This window comes from Notamacropus eugenii, chromosome 1, assembly GCF_028372415.1.
Source record: "Notamacropus eugenii isolate mMacEug1 chromosome 1, mMacEug1.pri_v2, whole genome shotgun sequence".
Lineage (NCBI taxonomy): Eukaryota > Metazoa > Chordata > Mammalia > Diprotodontia > Macropodidae > Notamacropus > Notamacropus eugenii.
Genome location: NC_092872.1, coordinates 698,658,740 through 698,680,413, shown reverse-complemented (window position 1 = coordinate 698,680,413; position 21,674 = coordinate 698,658,740). Strand labels below are relative to the sequence as shown.

At 40.2% G+C, this 21,674-nt stretch overlaps 1 protein-coding gene and 1 pseudogene across 5 annotated transcripts in view; both read right to left on the bottom strand.

Annotated features, from left to right (window-relative positions):
* Positions 1-1,913: 1,913 nt before the first annotated feature.
* LOC140519939 (transcription factor E2F6 pseudogene) lies at positions 1,914-11,460 on the bottom strand (annotated as a pseudogene).
* Positions 11,461-15,143: 3,683 nt separating this feature from the next.
* Positions 15,144-21,674, bottom strand: part of KLHL36 (kelch like family member 36) — a 63,961-nt gene continuing 57,430 nt past the window's right edge. For 3 of the 5 annotated variants that reach the window (XM_072636208.1, XM_072636206.1, XM_072636207.1), the window contains one exon: positions 15,144-20,795. In XM_072636208.1, coding sequence (XP_072492309.1) covers positions 20,240-20,795 — 556 coding nt within the window. In that variant the 3' untranslated portion in view covers positions 15,144-20,239. The remainder of the gene's footprint in view (positions 20,796-21,674) is intronic. The other 2 variants (XM_072636211.1, XM_072636210.1) reach the window with 2 other exon arrangements.

Sequence of the window (21,674 nt, the reverse complement as noted above, 5' to 3'; positions counted from 1 at the left end):
AAGCAGTTAGGTGGCTCTTACTATAGTCCAGGGAAATGTAGTGATGACTTCAGTGAGGCTAGAGGCTGTAAAAGTAGAGAAAAAGTGGTGAATACAAGAGATTTTATGGAGATGGAATTGACAAACCTTGACAACTAATGGGTTATGAGGGTGGGGAGGAGGGAAAAGTCATAGATGACTCCAAGGTGGTGAAGCAAGACAGCTTCTTAAGGAGAACTGATTGTTTACTATGGGTCTTCATGGAGAAATGGGTATTAGAGAATTTGACAAGAGAGTAGAGAGGTCAGAAACTAGATTGCATAGTTTTAAGAGAATTTGAATTGAAATGTTTAATCAATAACAGTAGATGGCTCATCCAGAATAGAGGAAGGAAAAAGATGAGGTGATTATTGAAATGGGAAGATGGATTAATGTGGTATGATGGATGTCATTAAACCAATGTGTGTGGCAAACCAAAATGTATGCTGAGTTTTAACACCTCCTCTTAAAGATCATCAGAGACAGGAAGATCATTTACTGTGATAAGCTATCTCTTTCTATTGCTGGACAGCTTGAACGAGGAGAGAGACTGTAGGAGTGAAGAAAGGGTGGCAAATGTGATAGCAAACCAAAAGGGAAACTGAATTTATGAAGTGTAGTAACTCCATTGGCATCCACACAATGCTAAGAGACTAGAAGACCTCAATATGTCAGGTAGATTCCATGTCAAGGATTTATGGGAAGATATGGATAAAAACCAGGATGAGAAGTCATGAAAGGGTTGAAATCTGCAGATCTGATGAGAGAATACCAGTTGGAGGGAATATCCACATCCAAGTATTTGAGTTTGTTTTTTTCTGTTTATTTTGAGGCAATCAGGGTTAAGTGACTTGTCCAGGATCATGGTTAGTAAATATCTGAGGCTGAATTTGAACTCAAGTCCTCTGAATTCCAGGACTATTACTCTGTCCCCTGTGACATCTAGCTGCCCCACCCATCCAAGTATCTGTAAAGTAACTTCAAAGGTGAAATTGTCAGATTCAATCCTACTGAAACAGGAGTTAAATTCATAATTCTCTGTGAATTAAATAAGTAAAAAGCTGCATGCTCCACCACAAGAAAACATCAAAGAAAATAGGTGTCATTTTACCTAGAAAATACAAAGACAAAAGTATCAGCCAAAGAAGCAGCAGCTTGACTAATCAGTAGGAATTCCAGAGATGGATTTTGGCTCAATAAAAGGGAAGAATTTCCTAATTATCAGAGCTGTTTAGCATTGGAAAGGGATGCCTTATAAGGTAATGAGATTCTTGTCCCTGGAGATCTTCAAGTAGAAGCTTTATGATCACTCAGGAATGGAAGGATTCATGCTTCTTCTGATACCAGTATTCTAAGATTGGCTTGCTTCTCTTCTTGGAGACTCAGTTTTCTTGTTGGACTAGGGATTAAGAGACCTGATTTCTTGCTCCAACTTTGTTCTGTATAGGTGACTTTGTGAAAGTCATTTCCCTCTTTGGACTTCAGTTTCCATCTCTGCAAAATGAAGGTGTTGGATTATGTAAACCTCTAAGTTTCTCTCTAGCTCTGGTAAACCTGGAAGGATTTCTAGCATGCTCCAAAGGACTTTTTGAGTAAAACCCATTGAGATTTTTAGTAAGAAAGAATCCAGTGAAATGAGATTCTTTAAGGATTCCATAATGCATGGACACCAGAAGGTGGTTAGTGAGCAATTTCTTCTTTTTGAAACTAATTACTCAGTGTTTGGACAGAGAAAGGGAATGTTTGTCTTTTTGTGTGTACATATACAAGCACTAATAAAGCTTTTTTTTATTAACATACTAATTTATTTATTTTTATTTTTATTATATTATTATAACATATTATATTATTATATATTTTATTAACATACTAATAGCTAATATTTATATAGGACTTTGAGGTTTACAAAGGGCTTTACAGATATTGTCAAATTTGGTACTCATAATAACTGTGAGAAGTAGGTGCTGTTTTAATCCTCATTTTACAGATGAACAAACCAAGGCAGACAGAGGTTAAGCAATTTGCCCAGGGTCACACAGCTAGTAAGTGTTAGAGGCCAGATTTGAACTCAGATTGCTCTATATTATTTCAGTTGATGATCTACTCAGCTCCCAGAGGTCCAATGATCTCCAATACGCAGATGACCTGAAGTCTTCCCAGTCCGTGGTTGCCTTTTCTGCCATTTGTGGGATGCTTCCTTGGCTTGGTGTAGTTTCTTCCCCAGGCTCCTTGCATAGCCATAAATCTACATCCAATCTGTCCTCTGTTCCCAAAACAAACATTGCCAATGGCTACTCTAAAGGATGCTGCTAGAACGCTGATGTGAGAATGGGAGATCTAACATCATCTGGCTCTTTGCAAGGTAGAAAAATCTTCCTCCAGACAAAAGAGGGTGAGGAAGAGAGACTGGGAATAAGGCTAAAACAGAAGTCTCTTCCCTCACCATCTCCTTACCAGGGGGTTCCTCCTTGGAAGTTAAAGAGAAGACACTCTCTCCTGGCTTGCCATTTGCCAGAGCTCCTGATTCCAGCTAACTTTTTATGCAGGACCCAGTGGGTATGACAAAATCCTTCAGCACAGAGTAGGCACACAAATTGCTTATTAACTTGTGACACAGATTGCTGTCAACTGGAGTGAAACATGCTCTGTAACTGCCATTTCAGGGATGATTATCATGCTGTGTTTACTTTACAATTAAATAAAACTGAGTTCTGCCTAATCACTTGCCTTTTGTTAGTGTGGCTGATAAATGAGTTGTGCAGTTCCATATCTTTCTAGTCAAATAAATCTGAGTAAATTTCCTACCAGGCAAGGGGAAAGAATATGTCTACATCTAGCAATGGCAGCTTCAGTAGGGGCAGAATCCCAGACTAAATTAACAATAAAATAACAGCAACATAAATGCTCTTGGGGCCCCCCTCAGAGTTTTCCTCAGAGTAGGGAAATGGGAGTGGAAATTCACCCTCCAGAACCTGACCATTGTAGATTTAGTGAAGTTAAACAACAAGCCTAAGTCAGAAGCAAAACTTGACCCTTGATCTTCTTGACAACAAAGTTGGCATGCTGCCTCTCCACTGATTACTTGATAGTTCTAGAATGGGCCAACTATTTTCCACACAGCATTTGTCTCATTTGAGCTGTATAATAACCTTATGAGGCAGATGCTATAAATATCATCATCCCCATCTTACAGATGAGGAAACTGAGGCTCAGAAAAGAAGTGACTTGTGTGAAGCAGATGCTGTAAATATTATCATCCTCATCTTACAGATGAGAAAACTGAGACTGAAAAAGAAGAAAGTGATTTGTGTGGTATCACACATATAGCAAGTGTTGGAGGAAGAATTCAAAACAGGTCGGCTTGCCTCTAAGCCCAATGCTGTATCCACTATGCCAAAATGATGAATGGTCTGAGGCAAAGGGCTGGCCCAGACGATCGCTTGAGTTACTTTTCAGCTCTAAGATCTATGACTCGCTGATGAAATCTGGTACAAGGATCGCCATGACAACAGGACGCCAGGCGACATTAGCAGTTCCTCAGTGTTTGCCACCAGCTGCCAAGCTGTGCAGACACAGAACAGAGGCAGTTTTTAGAGAGGGAAATAGCATCAGCTGTCTCCTTGATCACAGCAGACTAAAAGGCCCTTTATGCAGAATCTTAAGCTCAGATAGCATCCTGCACACGACTGTTAAGAGAAAGCAATAGAAAACCAGTAAGCATGAGGAAGCTGGGGGTTGGCTTCCTGCAACTGATCCAAATTTGATTCAGTCTCCAACCCCACCTATAGCACAATGGTAAGCGCTGCTCATGATGATGATCCCGAATCCTGAAAGATATTAAACTGTCTTCATCATGTCAGCATGGTGTCAAATAGAAGACTGGCCTCAAAGCCAAAGAGACTTGAGTTCAATCCCTTTCTCTGTCACATGCTAGCTGTATGAGCCTTCCCAAGTCACTTAACCTCTATTTGTCTCAGTTTCCTCATCTGTAAAATGCAAATAATAACAGCTGTGTGACCCTGGGCAGGTCACTTAACTGCTATTTGTCTCAGTTTTCTGATCTATAAAATGAGGATAATAATGCACCTATTTCCCAGGGCTGTTGTGAGGATCAAATGGTATAACTTTTGTAAAACACTTAGCGCAGTGCCTGGCCCACTGTGTTCGTCCTTTGTTGCCTAAGACCACCATGCCATCAGAGAAATGATGACATGATTTGAACTTGACTTTGTTTTGAGTGAGGGAGGGCTGTGCAGGTCACCACCCTCACTTCTCCTCCAGAGCCACCTGAATCCAGTGACCAGATATTCATCAGGATGACTAGAGATGACCCAGGATGCACTGGGAGACCTTGACACCTTTAGGCCAAGGTCTTTGCAGGTACTCACTTAGGGTGAAGTAACGCCCATTCATTGAATAGGACTTTATGAAGTAGCCAGGGCATGGCCCCTTTAATGAGGTGAAGGAAGAAGAAAGACATCAAGCTGTGAGAGAAACAGCAACAGCTACTATTGATAATCACTCTAAAGCCAGGAGGATCCAGAAGAGCCTTCAGGCAGGGCCCCATTGGCATCCCAGCTTCAGAGAGCAATAGGTTTAAGGTTTTGGGAGGGGGGAAGAGAGGGGAGGGGTCCAACGAGATAATGGATATGACGGTGAGATAGTGCTGTGCTGTGGGGGAAGGAGATTGGATTTGGAGTCTGAGAACCTGGGTTCAAATTCTGTTTCAGTCATTTACTGTCAGTGTGTTATTAAACCATTCTCTCTACTGCTCTAAATCGGAGTTTCCACACCTGTGAAGTGAAGGGGTTGGATTAGATCTCTTCTGAGGTCTCTTTTAGTTTTCAGTACATAGAAGGATCATCAAAATGTGCTATACTGGTATAGCTCCATGTAAGTGCATTGTTACTGTTCAGTCATTTTCAGTTGTGTCTGACACTTTGGTGACCCCATTTGGGGTTTTCTTAGCAGTGATACTGAAGTGGTTTGCCATTTCCTTCTCCAGCTCATTCTACAAATGAGGAAAACTGAGGCAAACAGGATTAAGTGACTTGCCCAGGGTCACACTGCTAGCAAGTCTCTGAACTCACATCAACTCAGATCTTCTGACTCCAGGCCTGGCGCTCTATCCACTGCACCACCTAGCTGCCCTAATACAAGTGTAAGCTATTATTATTTCTGATTCATTAGAAAATGGATTATCTCTATATGTATGGTATGTTTTTTAATTCCTAGCTAGAATATTTGATTAGTCAGAATGCTATATATTCCAAATATGCTGGTTAAAATAAATCAATCAATAAATATTTATTAAACACATACTATATGCCAAGCTAAGCACTGGAGATACAAAAAGAAGCAAAAGTCAGTCCCTGCCCTCAAAAGGTTGAGAATCTAATGGGAGTTTACAGCAAGGAGAAAGATGGAAAACACAAAATACAGACCACAACAGTGGATCTTACCTTCCCTGCCCCCAACCACCTCCTAGAGGGTTGTCACAGTCACCTTTTGTTTTAGCTCGGAACTTCTCACCCCACCAAGAAGATTTTAGCAACAACCCACTGAGGCTGGCTTGAGGAAGGCTAGGCAAAATGGTGACTCTGAATTGCTTGAGGAAAAGAAGACAAACCAACATGACCCCACACCTAGGCGGACCATTCCTCTCTCACAGAAGTCCTTTTAACAATCCTCTTTGGTGGCTTAACAACCTTACAGAAAAGACAGTAAACTAGAGCAGGATGGCAATGACTCACCTAAGGTCACCCACGTAGCAGGTGGCAGAGCTGGGATTCAAACCTGGCTCTTCTAACTCCAAATCCAGCATTGTCTCCGGTGATGTTATGCTATCCTAACCTTGGACTGGAGCAAGAGAGTGAAACTTTCTGATTTTCTTCCTTTACATTGAGAGAAGCAGTGGCCATTCATTGGGACGTCTGGGTAATGTTTCATTAACAAGCAGTCATCTAAGATACTACAAATAGAGTAGTAACATCATAACATGTCAGAGGTAGAAAGGATCTTAGAAATTAATCCTGGAAAAAATCCAGCCCCAGACAAGTGAAATAATTTGCCTGGAAGATCACATCAAGTTAAAGACCAATCTAGGGCTACTAATCAAATTTCCTGAAAGAATCCAATGCTCTTTCTAAAACCATTGAATGGAATCAATAACAATGGTATTTATATTGAGGGCAACTAGGTAGTGAAGTGGATCAAGCACCAAGCCTGGAGTCAGGAAGACTCATCTTCCTGAATTCCTATCTGGCTGCAGACACATACTAGCTGTGTGACCCTGGACAAGTCACTTACCTTCACAAGATCTCTCATAGATTTCCCCTTTTCTCCTCCGACACTGAAACCACTCTGGCACAAGCCCTCATCACCCCATCATATGACTATCACCGTAGCCTTCTGGTTGACTTCCCTGACTCCAGCCTCTCCCCACTTCAACCCATCTTATCAAATTGATTTTCCTAAAGATTGGGTCTGACCATGGCATTCCTACCCTTACTCAAAAAATTCCCTATCGCCTCCAAGACCAAATATGAAATCTTCTGTTTATGGTTCAAGCCCTTCATAACTTCTGTTTTTCCAGTCTTACTCAGAGATTCAGAGACACTGGCCTCCTTGTATCCTTGCAAAGCACTCTTATCTCTTGACTCTGTACATTTTCACTGGAGATCTCCCCTGGAAGGCTCTCCCTCCTCATCTCTGCCTCCTGACTTCCCTGACTTCCTTCAAGTCCCAGCTAAAATCTTATTTTCTACAAGATGCCTTTCCCAGTTCCCTCTCAATGCTAGAGCCTGCCCTCTGTTGATTATCTCCAATTGATGCTGTATAAGTCCAGTTTGTTCCAAGTTGTTTGCATGTTCTTTCCTCCTACTAGTGAGATCCTTGAGAGGAGGGACTGTCTTTTGCTTTTCTGTGTCTCTCCAGTGCTTGGCATATAGTAGGTGCTTAATAAATGCTTGTTGACTAACATCTGGAGAGCACTTTGCAAACCTCAAAGTGCTATATAAATGCCAGCTACTACTGTTACTCATCTCAAGGTCCAGCCCTTTGTCTGCTATACCATACTTTTTCTTCCAGGAATCTTTCCTTGATTCCCCTCGTCAGTAATGATCTTCCTACTTAGACCTCACATATCATCTCATTCTGTAACTAATTCACAAATAATGTGCTATTACACATCACATGATATGCTGTCAGATATATAACTATATCTTTGGATTTGTCATATTCCCTCTTAAAAGATAGTAGACTCCATTAAAGCAGGGACTCTTGTGTAAAAATTAATTCCTCTCCAAGGACTTAGCACAGTATTCTGCATACAGGTGGTGCTTAATAAGTTCTCTGCTAGTTTTACCTGTATGACCTTGGGCAAGTCACATTGTTTCTCTTGGTCTTACTATCCTCATTGGTAAAATGCGAGAGTTGAGCTAGATTATTTCTTAGGTCTCTCCCATCTGTTATCTTTGTATTATGAAGATGCCTCCAGCTCTAACATTCTGGAATCCCGGGTTTCTTGAATGAAAAGTGCATCCAAGAGAATGATTCCAAAGGTGGCAATTTCTGACAACATAGAAGGGCTCATGGGGGGCAACACTTCTGGGCAAGTGGTTCTGCTTTCTGCTACTTCCTAGGCAGCTGCCAATACACAGGGCCAACCCTGACCAGAAACTATTGCCAGATTTTGAACAGCTGGGATGCAGTTTGGTCTGGAAGTAATATGAGCCCTTGGAGTCCTCCCTACATGCGCGCACACACACACACACACACACACACACACACAAACACACACACACCCCTGCTGCTCACATACTGAGCACAGGAGATAAGAAAATAATCTCTTCTGAGACTTTCTTATTGGCTACCAGCAGTAAGACCTGGGACTCCAATCAACCACTGGAAATTGTCTTCAGCAGCATACTTCATGCCACAAGGCCATGTTATAATGTCATTACATTACTTTAACTCTCTGCATGCTCTATTAACTAGGCAGTTTTCCTTAATGGGCCTTGCTCATGTTGCCCTCTATACAGGATGCTAAAAATAGGCAACTCTTTAATGTACCAATTCTAGATCAATTGATACCAATTTTTACTTTGACCTGAGGATTACAGAAGACTTTAGTTCTAGTTCGACATGGGTCATGGATTAGCTCTGGCTTTAAGCAAATGCTTCCATGTTCTCAAAGAATGATGAGTCATAGAATCTCAACAAGGAAGGCATCTCAAGAGAAAACTCAGTTCAACTCAGTGATGAATGAATCAGCTTTACAACATCCCTCCTTCCAAATGATAATTACATTTATGCTTCAGTAACTCCCGCTGATGAAGAACTCAACAGCATGGTGTATTGAAAAGAATCCTGTACTATTACCCATGGGAAAGAACTTGGACAAGTAAATTCCCTTCTCTGAGTCTCAGTTTCCTCATTTAGAAAATTGGGAAAATAATTCTCATAGTACTTACCTCAACCCAGCTCAATTCAACAAACAATTAAAAGGCATAAAGACAAAAATGAAAGTACTTGCCCAAGGAACTTACATTTTACTACCAAGAAACAATATCTACGCAGATAAGTCAATACAAAAATGTACACAAAATAAATGCAAACCAATTTCAACAACTGGCAGGACTAGGAATGGCTTTATTTATAAGATGGCACTTAAGGTGAGCCCTAAAGGGAGCTTTGGGTGGCAGGATGCAGAGGGGAGGAAGAAGAACATTGAAGATGTGGTTAACTTGTACAAAGCCATGGAGGCAAAATTTAGGGTATGGCCTTTTTGATTAGAATTTGGAGTGGAGAATAATTTGTAATCAGCCTTGCAAAGAGAGTTCAGAGTCAGATTCATAAGGACCTAAAGTACTTATCAGAAGAATTTGTATTTTCCTAGGCATGGTAGGCAGTCATTGAACCTTCTTGAGCAGGGGAGTGTCATGGTCACACCTAAGCTTTCAGACTATTAATTTCACAGAGGGGAGGATAGATTGGAGAGGAGAGGCTAAATTCAAGGAGGACTAATAAGGAAGCTGACGGTTTGGGTGAGAGGTGAAAAGGACCTGAATTAAAATGGTTATGATCTAATTGAAGAGACAATACCTGGTAAAGATGCTGTGGCAGCAACCTGCCACCACTAGGATGGGAGGAGCATCTCCCTCTTCCAAATGGAAAGGGAGTAAAGCATGATGGCTAGAACAGGAGACTTGGATTTCAAAAATCTGGCTTTGACTATCCAAATATGCTTCTTCCTATGTGACTTTGGACATGTCACATTCTTTTACTTTTCATATTTATATTTTATTTTTTGCTGTACAAGGTAAAAATTTTATGTATCCATCAGATTGTTCTTGAGTTATCTAAACTATATATACATACATACACACACATACACATACAAAACACACACACACACACACATACACACACACACACACATAGTGTATTCACATTTAATTTTACTGTATACACCTTTACTATTTTTTTAGGCTATCAGGGTTAAGTGAGTTGCCCAGGGTCATAGAGCTAGTAAATCTCTGAGGTCAAATCTGAACTCAGGTCTTCTTGACTCCAGAGCTAGTGCTCTATCCATTGTACCACCTAGCTGCCCCCACCATTACTACTAAAACAGCTGGCTGCAAGCAGTGTAAACAGTACCCACATGGTATAAAGAATAATTTCAGTAAATACATATTTTACATTGTAAAGAAAGTTAATGACATACTGTGTTCTTCAGTTTCAGATTAGTCCAAATGTTGTAGTAGTAATAAACTTATGCTTTCATGAATTTTTTCAGTAAGGAAAGTCTTTGCTTTACTTAAGTAAATGCCAAATTACATTTTCATAATTGTTTATAAAATGAGCCATTTTCCCCACAATAAGCTGATTCTAACTGTATATAAGAGAACTACTGAAAATATTGGCCTTAATATTGACGTTAAATTGGGTACAAAAGTCTTTTATTGCTGATTTTTTTTTAAAGTCCAAACTGAAAAAGAAAACCAGTCTCAGAGGAAGTTAAGCCAATTTGACAAAAATTATTGAAATCACTCCGAGTTTTAATGTTTAAGAAAATTCAGGTTGTTTTTTCACTTGATTCCCTTCTTGATCAGGATGAACTGTAGACTTACTTACAGATAAAGTAGTGCTCATTTATTCAAATGTTTTGGTATTTGTGTTATCTTGTTCCATTTCACACAAACAAACATCAAGGGGTCCCTTTGTGTTCCTTATAGGTATTCTTATAAAATACAAAACTTCCACTTGCCAAGAAGACTATTGTATGGAGAACTCACTCAAGGCAAGCATTCACATAGTGGCCAGAAGAAGCGATACAAGGACACTCCCAAGGTCTCTCTTAAGAACTTTGGAATTGTGTGACACGGGAGACACTGGCACAGGTCTGTTTAGCATGGCATGTCATAATCAGAGAAGATGCCATGCTCTATGAGCAAAGTAGAATTGAAACAGCTCAAAGGAAATGCAAGATGTGCAAATTTAGGGTATCCACCTCAAATGTTCACATGGACTATTTGTGCCTGACCTGTGGTAGAGCATTCCGAGCTCATATTGGTCTGATCAGTCACAGTCTGACACAAGAAAACTTGACACTAGCATAGTGAAGTCATTTTAGTCCTCTGAGAAAATGAAGGACAACAACCAATCAATCTTTAGGAGTTGGCACTTCCAATTTAGTTTCTTCTGGAGCCTTGACTGCAATAACAATCTGTTCATGGAAAACTTGAATACTATGGATATCTTGATAGGTCATATAAGCCAATCCTTCATTTTCTATTAGTTTAAACAGTTGCTGAGCATAATCCTTAATTAACTCATCCAAAGCCTTTTCCATTACTGTTAAATCAGTAAGTTCATTCCTTATCTTCTTTTGTTGGGGTACTTTTGATCAAATATCAAGATCAGATCCAATCCATTGAATATGGTTCTTAGAGTTTTTTGAATGATGTCAATTTCATCTAATGCACTGATGATGTCATATACGCTTCCTTTCTGTACTCCCAATGTTGTTGCATCTTCATTTAAATCAAGATCTCCACCAGAGGCAAATTTGATGAGTTCCATAAATTTACAAGTTAAATAAAACAAAGATACACCCTAAGTGAGGTTTTGCTACTCTGTGCATCAGCAGGCTCTCTATGTGGACTGGCAGCAGGAGGATTCTGCTTGTGAATTCCAGCTTCCTCTTGAGGGCCTCAATATCATCAGTGGTGTCCAATCTAGACTAGGCTAAAGACTTTCTCCTCAACAGGCTAAGTTGACCAGCTCATAGTCCTCCTCCACTAGCCTTGGTTCTGGGATACCCCAGGGTTACCTGCTGGACCTAAGATGGAGCCACTCCCCACTTACTTCCCATAGCATGGTGCCCCGATCTCCTGGACTCCCTGGACAACAAGTCACTTCTCCAAATTTCAGTTTCATCTTTGACAAAATGGAGACAATAATATTGATCACATACTTATGGCTGGAAAGGAGGCAGATGGGCCAAACCAAGCTGAGGGCAACTGACAGATCTCAAACCCAATGGGAAGTTAGGGGGATGTTTACCCCAACCATGTGAAAACTCACCCTGGCAGAATGGGTGAATGAGAACAATTTGTTCCACAGTCAAAGGCAGCTGATGCAGGGGTTATAGAGCACTTAGAGCTTGGTCAAACATCAAAGACACCAACATCATCCATGGGCCATCACCAGTCATCTTGACTTTTGTCCTGCCACTGGATTTCAATGACTTCTGAAGAGAGAGTGAGGCTGACAACTTTTTCCAACTCTGCCTCACTTAAATCCAATTCACCCGCAGATCAAGATATCACCCATGACATCAGTGGTCCTCTTTGAAAACGAAGAATGAACAAAAGCTAGAAAGGACATTTGAGGTCATCTGGTCTAACCTGCTTATGATACAGATGGGGAAAGTGAAGCCCAGAGAGATGAATGACTTGCCCAAAGTCATAAAGGATTGAGATTCAAACCCAGCTTCTCAAACTCCAATTCAATGCTGGTATCCACTCAAATTAGATAATGCAGGGTGTTATGTAATTAATCCTATAATTTATAAAAATGCAAGCAGTTATAGTAATTGAATTCTCCACAGTGCTCAAAGCACAACCATAGGAAATGCTAGCAGGACTATCTGATGGGTCTGTCATCTGAGAACCAGGACAACTTGGTTAATAGAGGCTCAGACCTAGGTGGGTTGTAGGTTGATGACATTTTCAGGCTAAGCAACTCACCAACCCCACTGACCAATCACAGCAAGGCTATAAATTCTGCTCCTGTATTGACTACGTACATTGATGAAGTTGCAGTTTGTTGAAGTATTAAAATGTTTATTATATATCTTTGAGAATAAATTGTGCAAGAAAAATGTCAACCAACAAATGAGATGATCAAGCTCCTGGAGAATGTTTTGAAGTTTATGAGAATAAAACTAATTCCCAACTATAGAACACTCTAAGGGTTTTTCTCCTTTTCAACAGCTTGTAAATATGTCCAGAAAACTGGTAGTATAACTACTCCCCATAGTATTCAACCTTTTAAGAAAGATTACATTTCCCTTTTATGGATGGAAAAACTAACAGAAAAGTAGGTAACTTGCTGAGGGTAACACAGCTAATAATGGCAGAGCCAGATCTTCAATTCTGACTCCAAATCCAGTACTGTTTCACTCTACCACTGCTGCCCCAGTCTAAGAAACCAGAGGTCATCAACTATTATACTGAATTCTTTTCTTCAAAAATCTAATCACTTCTGTCTAAGCATTTAAGTACATGCTTTCATTTTTCAGGCTCATGAAATCAGAGCTGCAGTCAAGATTTTGAGTGAAAATTCTAACAGAAAATATTAATTAGAAACACTTGTACAGGCAAACAAAGCAAACAAATTCAGAAGCTCAGTCTCTCAACATAACAGAACACTGAACAGTAATATAATAGGGGTTTGAGAACCGACTGCCATTCTGGGATTTGTTGTTCAGGGAGACAAGCATTTCCTTTCATCTGTGAGAGTGATTAGGACTCTCATGATCTTTGACCCGAAAGGCAGACCTGAGGCACATGTGGGAGTTTGGTAAAAGACACAAAATGAATGAGAGCAGCCTAAGAGCCTAACAAGTAATGGAGACTACATTAACTGAGGAATAGTGATAACAGGGGAGGAGTTGTTAAACTGAGCTAAAGAGACTCGACAGTGGAACGGGGCAATGCTATAGAGGGAGAAAAAGGAGGGAGAACAGGAGAGACAGAGACAGACAGACACGGAGGCAGAGAGAAACAGACAAGGGAGACAGAAGGAGAGACACACACAGTTATAGAGATAGAGACAGAGACAGAAGGCAGAGAGGAGACAGAGAGACAGAGATAGAAAGAGACAGACAGAGACAGACAGAGAGAGCTGCTATTGGGTTCCTGCAGGCAACCATGGAATCCAGAAGTTGGCCTTAAGGGAAGGGTATAATTGCCTCTTCAGGGACTAATGGAAGTTCTCAAAGGTTGACTCTCCTCCTTCCCTTCCCTTCCCTTCCTTTCCCTTCCCTTCCTCCCCTCTCCCCTCCCCCTCCCTTCTTTTCCCTTCCCTTCCTCCCCTTCCCCTCCCCTTTCCTTTCCTTTCCTTTCCTTTCCTTCCCTTTCCTTTCCTTTCCTTCTTTCCTTTCCTTTCCTTCTCCAGTAACAGGTGCTAAATACTCTTTTTTCTTCTTTTACCTAAGCCTTTCTTAAATCTTTATTTTGTTTCAAATATAAAGAAACCTGGGGTGAGCATGAAGGCTTTTATTATATACTTACTAGGCCCATGCTGAGAAAGGGCACATAGAGGAAGTCAAACATTTCTTGGAAATGCAAAATTTCAATTAGGACAAAGAACCAAACTTTTCTGTGAATGTTAGGAATGTTCTTAACAGGGGGCCCTGAGCTATTGTGATTGAATTGATAACTTTTCTTCTGATATTAAATTCCATAATATAACAGGAGAAAGAAACCAAAGGATCTGAAGACTATTAAACTACCCCTAGGCTATAGTCAAGCTAATTGGAGCGGAGGGTGCTTGACCCAAGAAAATTCACATTCTAGACTAGGGATGAGCAAACTAAGCCCAACAGCAAAATCCACCTGCTATCTGTTTTTGTACAGCTTGGAGAGCTAAGAATGTTTTTTATATCTTTTAGCAGATTACTGAGCCCTGCCCTAAACCAACGCCCATGGAGGAGCTAGGAAAGACTTGGAAGAGATTCAGCTCTACCTCTTTCTAGAACAAAGAGGAGAGCAAAAGGATAAAATACTGGCCTACCAAAGTGGTCAACTCTATCCTCTACAGAGATACTCTTCAATTTTAGTCGTCCAGGTAATATAGAAAATATACCTGATCTAAATATGCAAGGATTCCTTTTTTAAACACTCTCATCTAATTGGATGAAAGAGTGTGATAATTCATCACACAAAGTGAGGATACTGTTTGAAAAAAAAAACCACGTTCTAACAGGCAAGTGATTTTAATGTGTTTCAAGTATTTGATACTTTGTTACACAGTTAGCTACAAAGAAGATATAGCAGCATGCAGGAAATTAATCTGAACAAAAGGAGGTAAAATGCAGAGAAGTTCCAAGCATGTTAAAAGAGAAAAAAAGTACAAATACAAAAACAATTTTTAAACCACAGCCTCCCCTCCCCCCTCCCCCCCTCCCACCACCAGATTGGTCACTTATGGATCAACACAACTCCAAGGACTTACCTAACCACTCAATATCCTAAGTGCTGGAAGAAGAAAAAGATTAGCATCTCATTCAGTACAAACAGCAGCCATGTCATTGCTTCCTCTATGAACAGAAATGAGAACCTAAGTTTCTAGTAACTTTCAAACATTCAAGATGTCTCTTTCTGTGGTTCGTTCTACGCCACCCTAGGCATGGCCCTCTTCCTTCCCCACCTAAGACTTGATGTTCTTGCAACCGTTCGTTCAAAGGGAGCCCCTCCTAGTGGCAATAACTTGAGAGACCTCAAGTCCTTCATCCTAACCCTATAAAAATGAAAAAACAAAAAACCAAAACCCAAAGAAATGAACATTTTTGAAACCTAAGGATGTAGACAATGAGTCCATGAAGTGCAAGCAAGTTTTATCTTCATAACTTTTATTTTCACATTACTGAGCCTGAAAAAAAAAGGTATGTAAAGTCGATATGGAGGACTACGTCCATTCACAAGAAGTCAGATCCTGCATAGAGAGGTGAACATATATGAAAAACATGACGTGCCTATCAATTGAGCCACAAATATTTACTGAGTGCCCAAAATGCTTGAAGCAATGGGCTAGGTGCTAGGGAGGTACTGAGGAAGTAGTTTAAAGAAACAAACTTCTCGATATAACATCTTCTGGTAAGTAGTATAAAAAGTCCTCTTGGCAAATCGTCAATGGCTACACAATAAGCAGCATTACAAAACTGAGTTGTCAGGGTCAGGCCCCTAGTATACTCATGCACTTTGCCCCATCTGGTGTCATGGGCAGGCTGCATCACACCACAATAATTAGAGCCAGGGAACAAACCAGTAGAGAGTGGGCTCCAGGCAGGGATCAAAGGGTCCTCCATGCTGAGCAGCATTCCAGGGGAGAACTCAGCAGGCAATCTAGAGGCAAGGTATTAGCAAAAGGTGTTATACAAAAGTATAAAAACATTTCAAAAATTCTAAAACCTGCTGGGTAGACGCACACTTTGTGCCCCGGCATCTTAGCTACTTGTGTGATCATGAGAATTTCCTACAACACAGGAATTTCTGCTGGTGCTCTGTATGGATAACCTACTCCCCAGCAAAAAGAACAGAGAAACAAAACCTAGCTCTCACCATCTCTACGGACATTCATGATCTAACGTGGTGAGATTTATTGAATAGTCAATCGCGGCATCTAATTGCTGTAATTGTATGGCAAGGCTGGGTCCATGTCTGGAAAATAGAGCTGAGAAATTAGAATAGCAAAGGGCTTTTAAGGTGCTGCTCTAGTATGTACTGAATAAACCCCTGCATACTTATCATGGTCACGATGACATATGAGAGCCTGGATATATACCTTAACAAGAAGATCACAGTGTATCATACCAGATCGGAAGGGTCATTTCTCAGAAAAGTTTTGAACTGTCACTGGGATGTCACTCTATATGGATCTTAGGATCTAGAAATGAAAAAGACCTTAGAGTCATTCTAGTTCATGCCACAATCCTCCATCCCCTCTGCCCCATCTTACAATGGAAGAAATTGATGCTTACCACTACACATGAATAACCTGTATCAAACTGCTTGCCTTCTCAATGGGGAATGGGGGTGGGGTTGAGAGGAAGGAAGGGAGAGAATTTGGAACTCAAAGTTTTAAAAATGAATGTTAACAATTGTTTTTATATGTAACCAGGGAAAAAAATAAAATACTAAACAAACAAAAAGAAAGAAATTGATACTCATCAGGATTGAATGATCTGTCCAGGGTCATATGGGCAGTAAGTAGCAGAGCATGAATTGAAATTCAAAGATTTTTGCTGCCACACGCAATGCTCCTACAGCTAGGTTGAACTGTCCCTCACTAAATCACACTTACTCCTTTGGCAAGCATGCTAACCTTTGAACTCATAAGTAATGGTGCCCATAAGGTTTGCTTTTAAAAAAAAGTCATGAGTTTGCTGAATTAAATTGAATTGAAATTTGTCCTTCGAGAGTATTTTTTGTTGGTAGTATTTGTTTGTTTGTTGTAGAATTGAACATTCACACAACTATGAGTTTGGGGTTCCTGCCAAATATTGGAATCATCTAATGAGATTGTTTTTTAAGCTCTCAACTTGTTTAGGTTCATGAAGGGTTCAAGAATTGGAGTCAACTCTTTGGTTGAAGGTCATAAGAATATTTAGTATACTATATAACATATAACATAAAATAATATTTAGGGCCAGATAACATTAGGGTCTATGCTTTGTGGACCAATCAAAATGGCAGCTAAGATTTTGGGACTAAATGATCTCCAAGGTCCTTCCAGTTCTAAATACTATGATTGGTTTTAGAATAACTCTAAACTGATGAAATGGATTTAAAAAAATTTTTTTAAGCTTGGAGAAAGAAAAATGTCTCCAGGCTTTTTTCCCAATATACCATTGCATTTAAGTCTCAAATAACTCTTTAAAACTATAGGTGAAGGGAGGCCACACCCTGAGAATTATAAATCAAAGGTCTTTAATATATTAACTTATTGACCCCAAATCTGTTCAAACTTATGGAATATGGACTTTGAATGCATATATGACACTGAGTTACATTCCAGGACCTTTGAAAACAAAATAAGATAAAACATAATCACTTAGAAAAATCACAAAGGATTCACTTGTTTTCAAAGTCAAAGTAGTGATAAGAGTTAACTTTTCAAGGATGTGACTGAAAAATACTATTTTTCCTCAGAGATGGCAATTTCCAAGGAGACAAGTTTGGTAGCAAATATTTCTTAACGTGAAGTGGCCAAGATTTTTCATATGCATCTATGTTACCTATTCTCCAAATCTCATATATATGTATATATATATGTATATATATATATACACATATATATATTCGAAGCTTTGTATATTTCTAGTTAATCTAGAGCTGCAGTATTCAGAAATGCTGCAAAGTAGACTTTGAATTTGTATTTTGAAAGGAAAAACTCAACCCAAGTGGAACTTTAAAAAACAAAAAACAAAAACAAATAGAGCATGCCTTAATACTGTCAAGGGAGATGCTACAAAATATCAGGCAAAAGTCCCAATAGCCCCAAATTGAGAGTTCACCACCAAGGCTAACTAATACATGTCACCTTTATTCTAAATAATATGCCTAGTTATTATAGGGTCATCTGGAAATAGCTAGGAGGGCTGCCATAACCTTCATGTATTTCAAAGGGATAGACAGCTTTCACTGCTCAAACACAAATCTGAGAGTAGGACTAAGCCAGATTATCTCCCAGATCCCACAATCATTCACAGATCCTAAACTCATGGCCTTCCTCCCCACCCTGGAGCCTTTCTAAGGTGTAAAAAGTCACAGCAGTGATTACAGTCCTTGATCATGACTGAGGGTGAGATATTGAGTCTAGAAGGGAAGGGAAGCATTTCTACAGCGCTTATAATGTGCCAGGCACTGTGCTTGATAACTATTCTGCTGAGGGTCCAGCAGTGCCCTAAGGAGGATCGTGAGAACGCAGTCTAGAAATCCAGTGTTAGCACCATCAGACCTCTTTATAGAAAGGAAGGGGCCTGCATAGCTTTGTTTTAAAAACCTGTAAAATCATGACTGACCAGTAGAGGGCAGAAGAATCAGGTGCTGTAGGCTTCCATTGAGTACCAGGCTTCTCTTGTCAACGCCACTGGACTCAACAGAAAGAAACACCTAAAATGTATTTTATGATACATGAAGCTACAGCACAAGCCCTAATTTGTATTTTTTCTAGGGCTAAGGAGGGAAGTAACAGAAAATCATAATTACAAGGAAATAAATTGAGATTTTTTCTTTCTTCTCTCTTTTTTTAAAAAGGAAATCAGGGGTAAATGACTTGCTCAGGGTCACACAACAATTAAATGTTTAAGGATGGATTTGCATTCAGGTCCTCCTGATGCCAGGGCCATCTACCACACCACCTAGCTGCCCCCTTTCTTCTTTGTGTGACTTCATGGGAAGCTCTGAACCTTCTTTGTAATTTATAAGCTTAGGGAACTGGCTGGGGAAGTGATTTGCCAATATGTGTCAAAGGCTGGATTTGAATCCAAGTCTTCCTGCCCCCAGGCAAGCTCTCTATCCATTATTCTGTGTTGCCTCTCAAGCCTTTTGTTACTGTGTTTTGATATAAATAACCTTTTAAAAAAAAAATCATGACTTTTCTTATCCCAGGCAACCTGAGATTTTTCAAGGATTGCTATACTCTCTCCTCCCTTACTTGGGCCCTTGGCATCAGGACATCAGTCATTTCTAAAAGTTATCAAAAATCCTTTGATACTTTATACTAATCCCTATATAAGGAAATTTGACCTAAAGGAGGGATGGATCATGAAACATTTAGTAGTAGTTTATACGGAATTGTAAAATCATAGATTGATTAGAGCTGGAGAGGTCTCTGAAGATTATTTATCCCAATCTCCTCATGTTAAAGATAAAATAATTGAGGGCCCAGAGAAGTCACATGACCTGTCCATGGTTGCAAAGATGAACGACGTCAGAATCGGTAACTGACCCGGGCCAGTTACGATTCCCTACAGGCGGTGCTAAGCATTCATTAGCAGTATATAGCAGAATCTCTGGTCAGTCCTTAATGACCACTTTATGTATGAAAAAATCAGGTTCCTTGTGACATTTACCAAAGTTTTCAGAAAAAGGAATGTAGCTTATGTTAACTCAATACATTAGAAACCTAAGAAATTTAATGAGCTAAGGAATGAAGTTAATGCATGAAAATATAGAGACCTTCATCTATTTGTCACACCTGTTTGGATTTTGTGTTTGTTTTTCAAATGACTACCTATTACCACTTCAGAGACAAAGGCCATGGCTTTGGAAAGTTGTGATTACTAATACATACTGGTCACTTGATAGTCTTAATATTATCCAACTCATTAAGAACCTATAAGGCATAGAGTGGTAGGGTCACTGACAACAATGCTACCTCTATGATTTTGTGGTCTATAAAGTTGCACTATAGGGCAATTCCTCCAGGAAGAAACCAGGCCAGATGAGTATCTAGACTGAAAGGCAGCAGACTCAAGGCCTAATGTCAGATTGGCCACTAAGCTGTCATGCGAAAATGGGGGAGTTGCCACCTCTCTCTCTAGGCTTCAGTTTCCTCCTTGGTAAAATGGGGATTAGATGACCTTTAGGGAACTTTCCAGATCTATGATCTTACTGCTTCTAGTCTCTTTACTTATTCTACAAAATAATAAGCTTCATTACATAGACCTTTGAAAAATTGTTATTAATTGTTGTAGAATAACCAGAAACACAAAAGTAATAAATTGTAGCTAAATGTTACCTAATATGCATTTCTAACTTAAAACTGTAATAGCGCTTTTTCTCTCTTATGACTCACTAAACTGTGCCAGAGGATTCTGCCCAAATTCCAGATGTCTTAGCATCTGTACTTCTGTCCCCAAAGTGCTGGGAAAAAAAGAAGACATTTTTGATGATGACTTGATAAAGAAAGGGTCATCCGAGCTCAGTCATCGCCCTCGATCCTGATGTCTCTTCGTTTTAGTTTTTTTCTTTTTGTCTTCTGGTCTGGGCTTCAGGGCGCAAACGCAGGCAGATACTCCAGCAATGGCTTTTGGGAGGTCGGTCCCTTTGGACCACTTGTTCTTTTCACGGTCATAAACCTGGACCGTTTTGGAGAAGGTGGTATTTTCCCAGCTGTAGCCCCCTAGGATATAGATCTTCCCTTCCCACACAGCCACACCAGACTCACTGTTGGCCTGTAGCAGAGGAGACACTCGTGTCCACTGGTTACACTGGGGACTATAGGATTCCACACTCAGAATATCAAAGCGCTCCATGGATTCGATATTGTCATCACTGCCTCCAATAGAGTAGATGCTGTCCTCCAAGCTGCACATACTGTGCCAACCACGGGCCGTGATCATGGGCCTCTTTTCTTCCCACACATCTGTACGGTGGTCATAGCAGAGGAGATTTTTCCGATAAGGGCCAATTTGGTAATCGTGACCTCCAGAGATATAAACAAAGTCCTTATAGATGGTGCCAGCATGGCCATATGTAAATCTAGAAACAGAGAGAAGCCAAGATCAATACTTCCTGTCTGCTTCATTCTTAACATTGACTTTACAATGGAATGGAAAACACATCAGACTTGGAATCAGGTGACCATTATTTACTATCTCCTATATTAGTTACCTTGAGATTTTCTTAGACACTTCCTCTTGTAAGAAGAGATATTATGGTATCTTGTTTTGCTTCCACAAAAGATATTGGGAAATAATCAGGAGTCGTGGGGAAGTTCATTTATTTTATTTTACTAAGGCAATGACCATCATGGGCCAGGGGGACTAGAAAGGTTAAACTGGAAAAACTGGTTCAGATCTGAGGGGTCATATCCTCATGACCACGCCTACATAATCTACATACAGAAGGGATATAAGAAAAGGAATTTGAAGAATTTCACTTGCCCTCACTCTAGTAGGAGGGACAGAACTGGGTAACCTCACTCCTACCTCTACATTGGGGTAGATGTTCCTAGTGAGCATCATACCCGCTTGCTCTCAAAAAGCGTTCTTTCAGTGAGAAAGTGTTTGCTGTATTAAAGGGCATATCACATGGATCTTCTTAAGGCATGCTACCAGGGAAGCAACAGGCAGTGGCACCTCATCCCAGGCTAACTCCCTGACTCTGCCTGAGAAGTCCTGTGATTCCCACAAACATGCCAAGGGGCACCTCACGTGGATCTTAAGGGCATACTATCAGGGAAGTGGCTGGCAGTTTGTCCTGGGCTAGCTCCCTGACACTGCCTGGAGAGTCCTGTGATCCCCACAGTTGAGTTTCTTACACTCTGATTTCCAGTTACCAAGTCAAATCCTGTCTCTTTCACCTATCTGTGTGACTATGAATAAGTCAGGAAATTTAAAGCTAGACAGGACCTTGGAA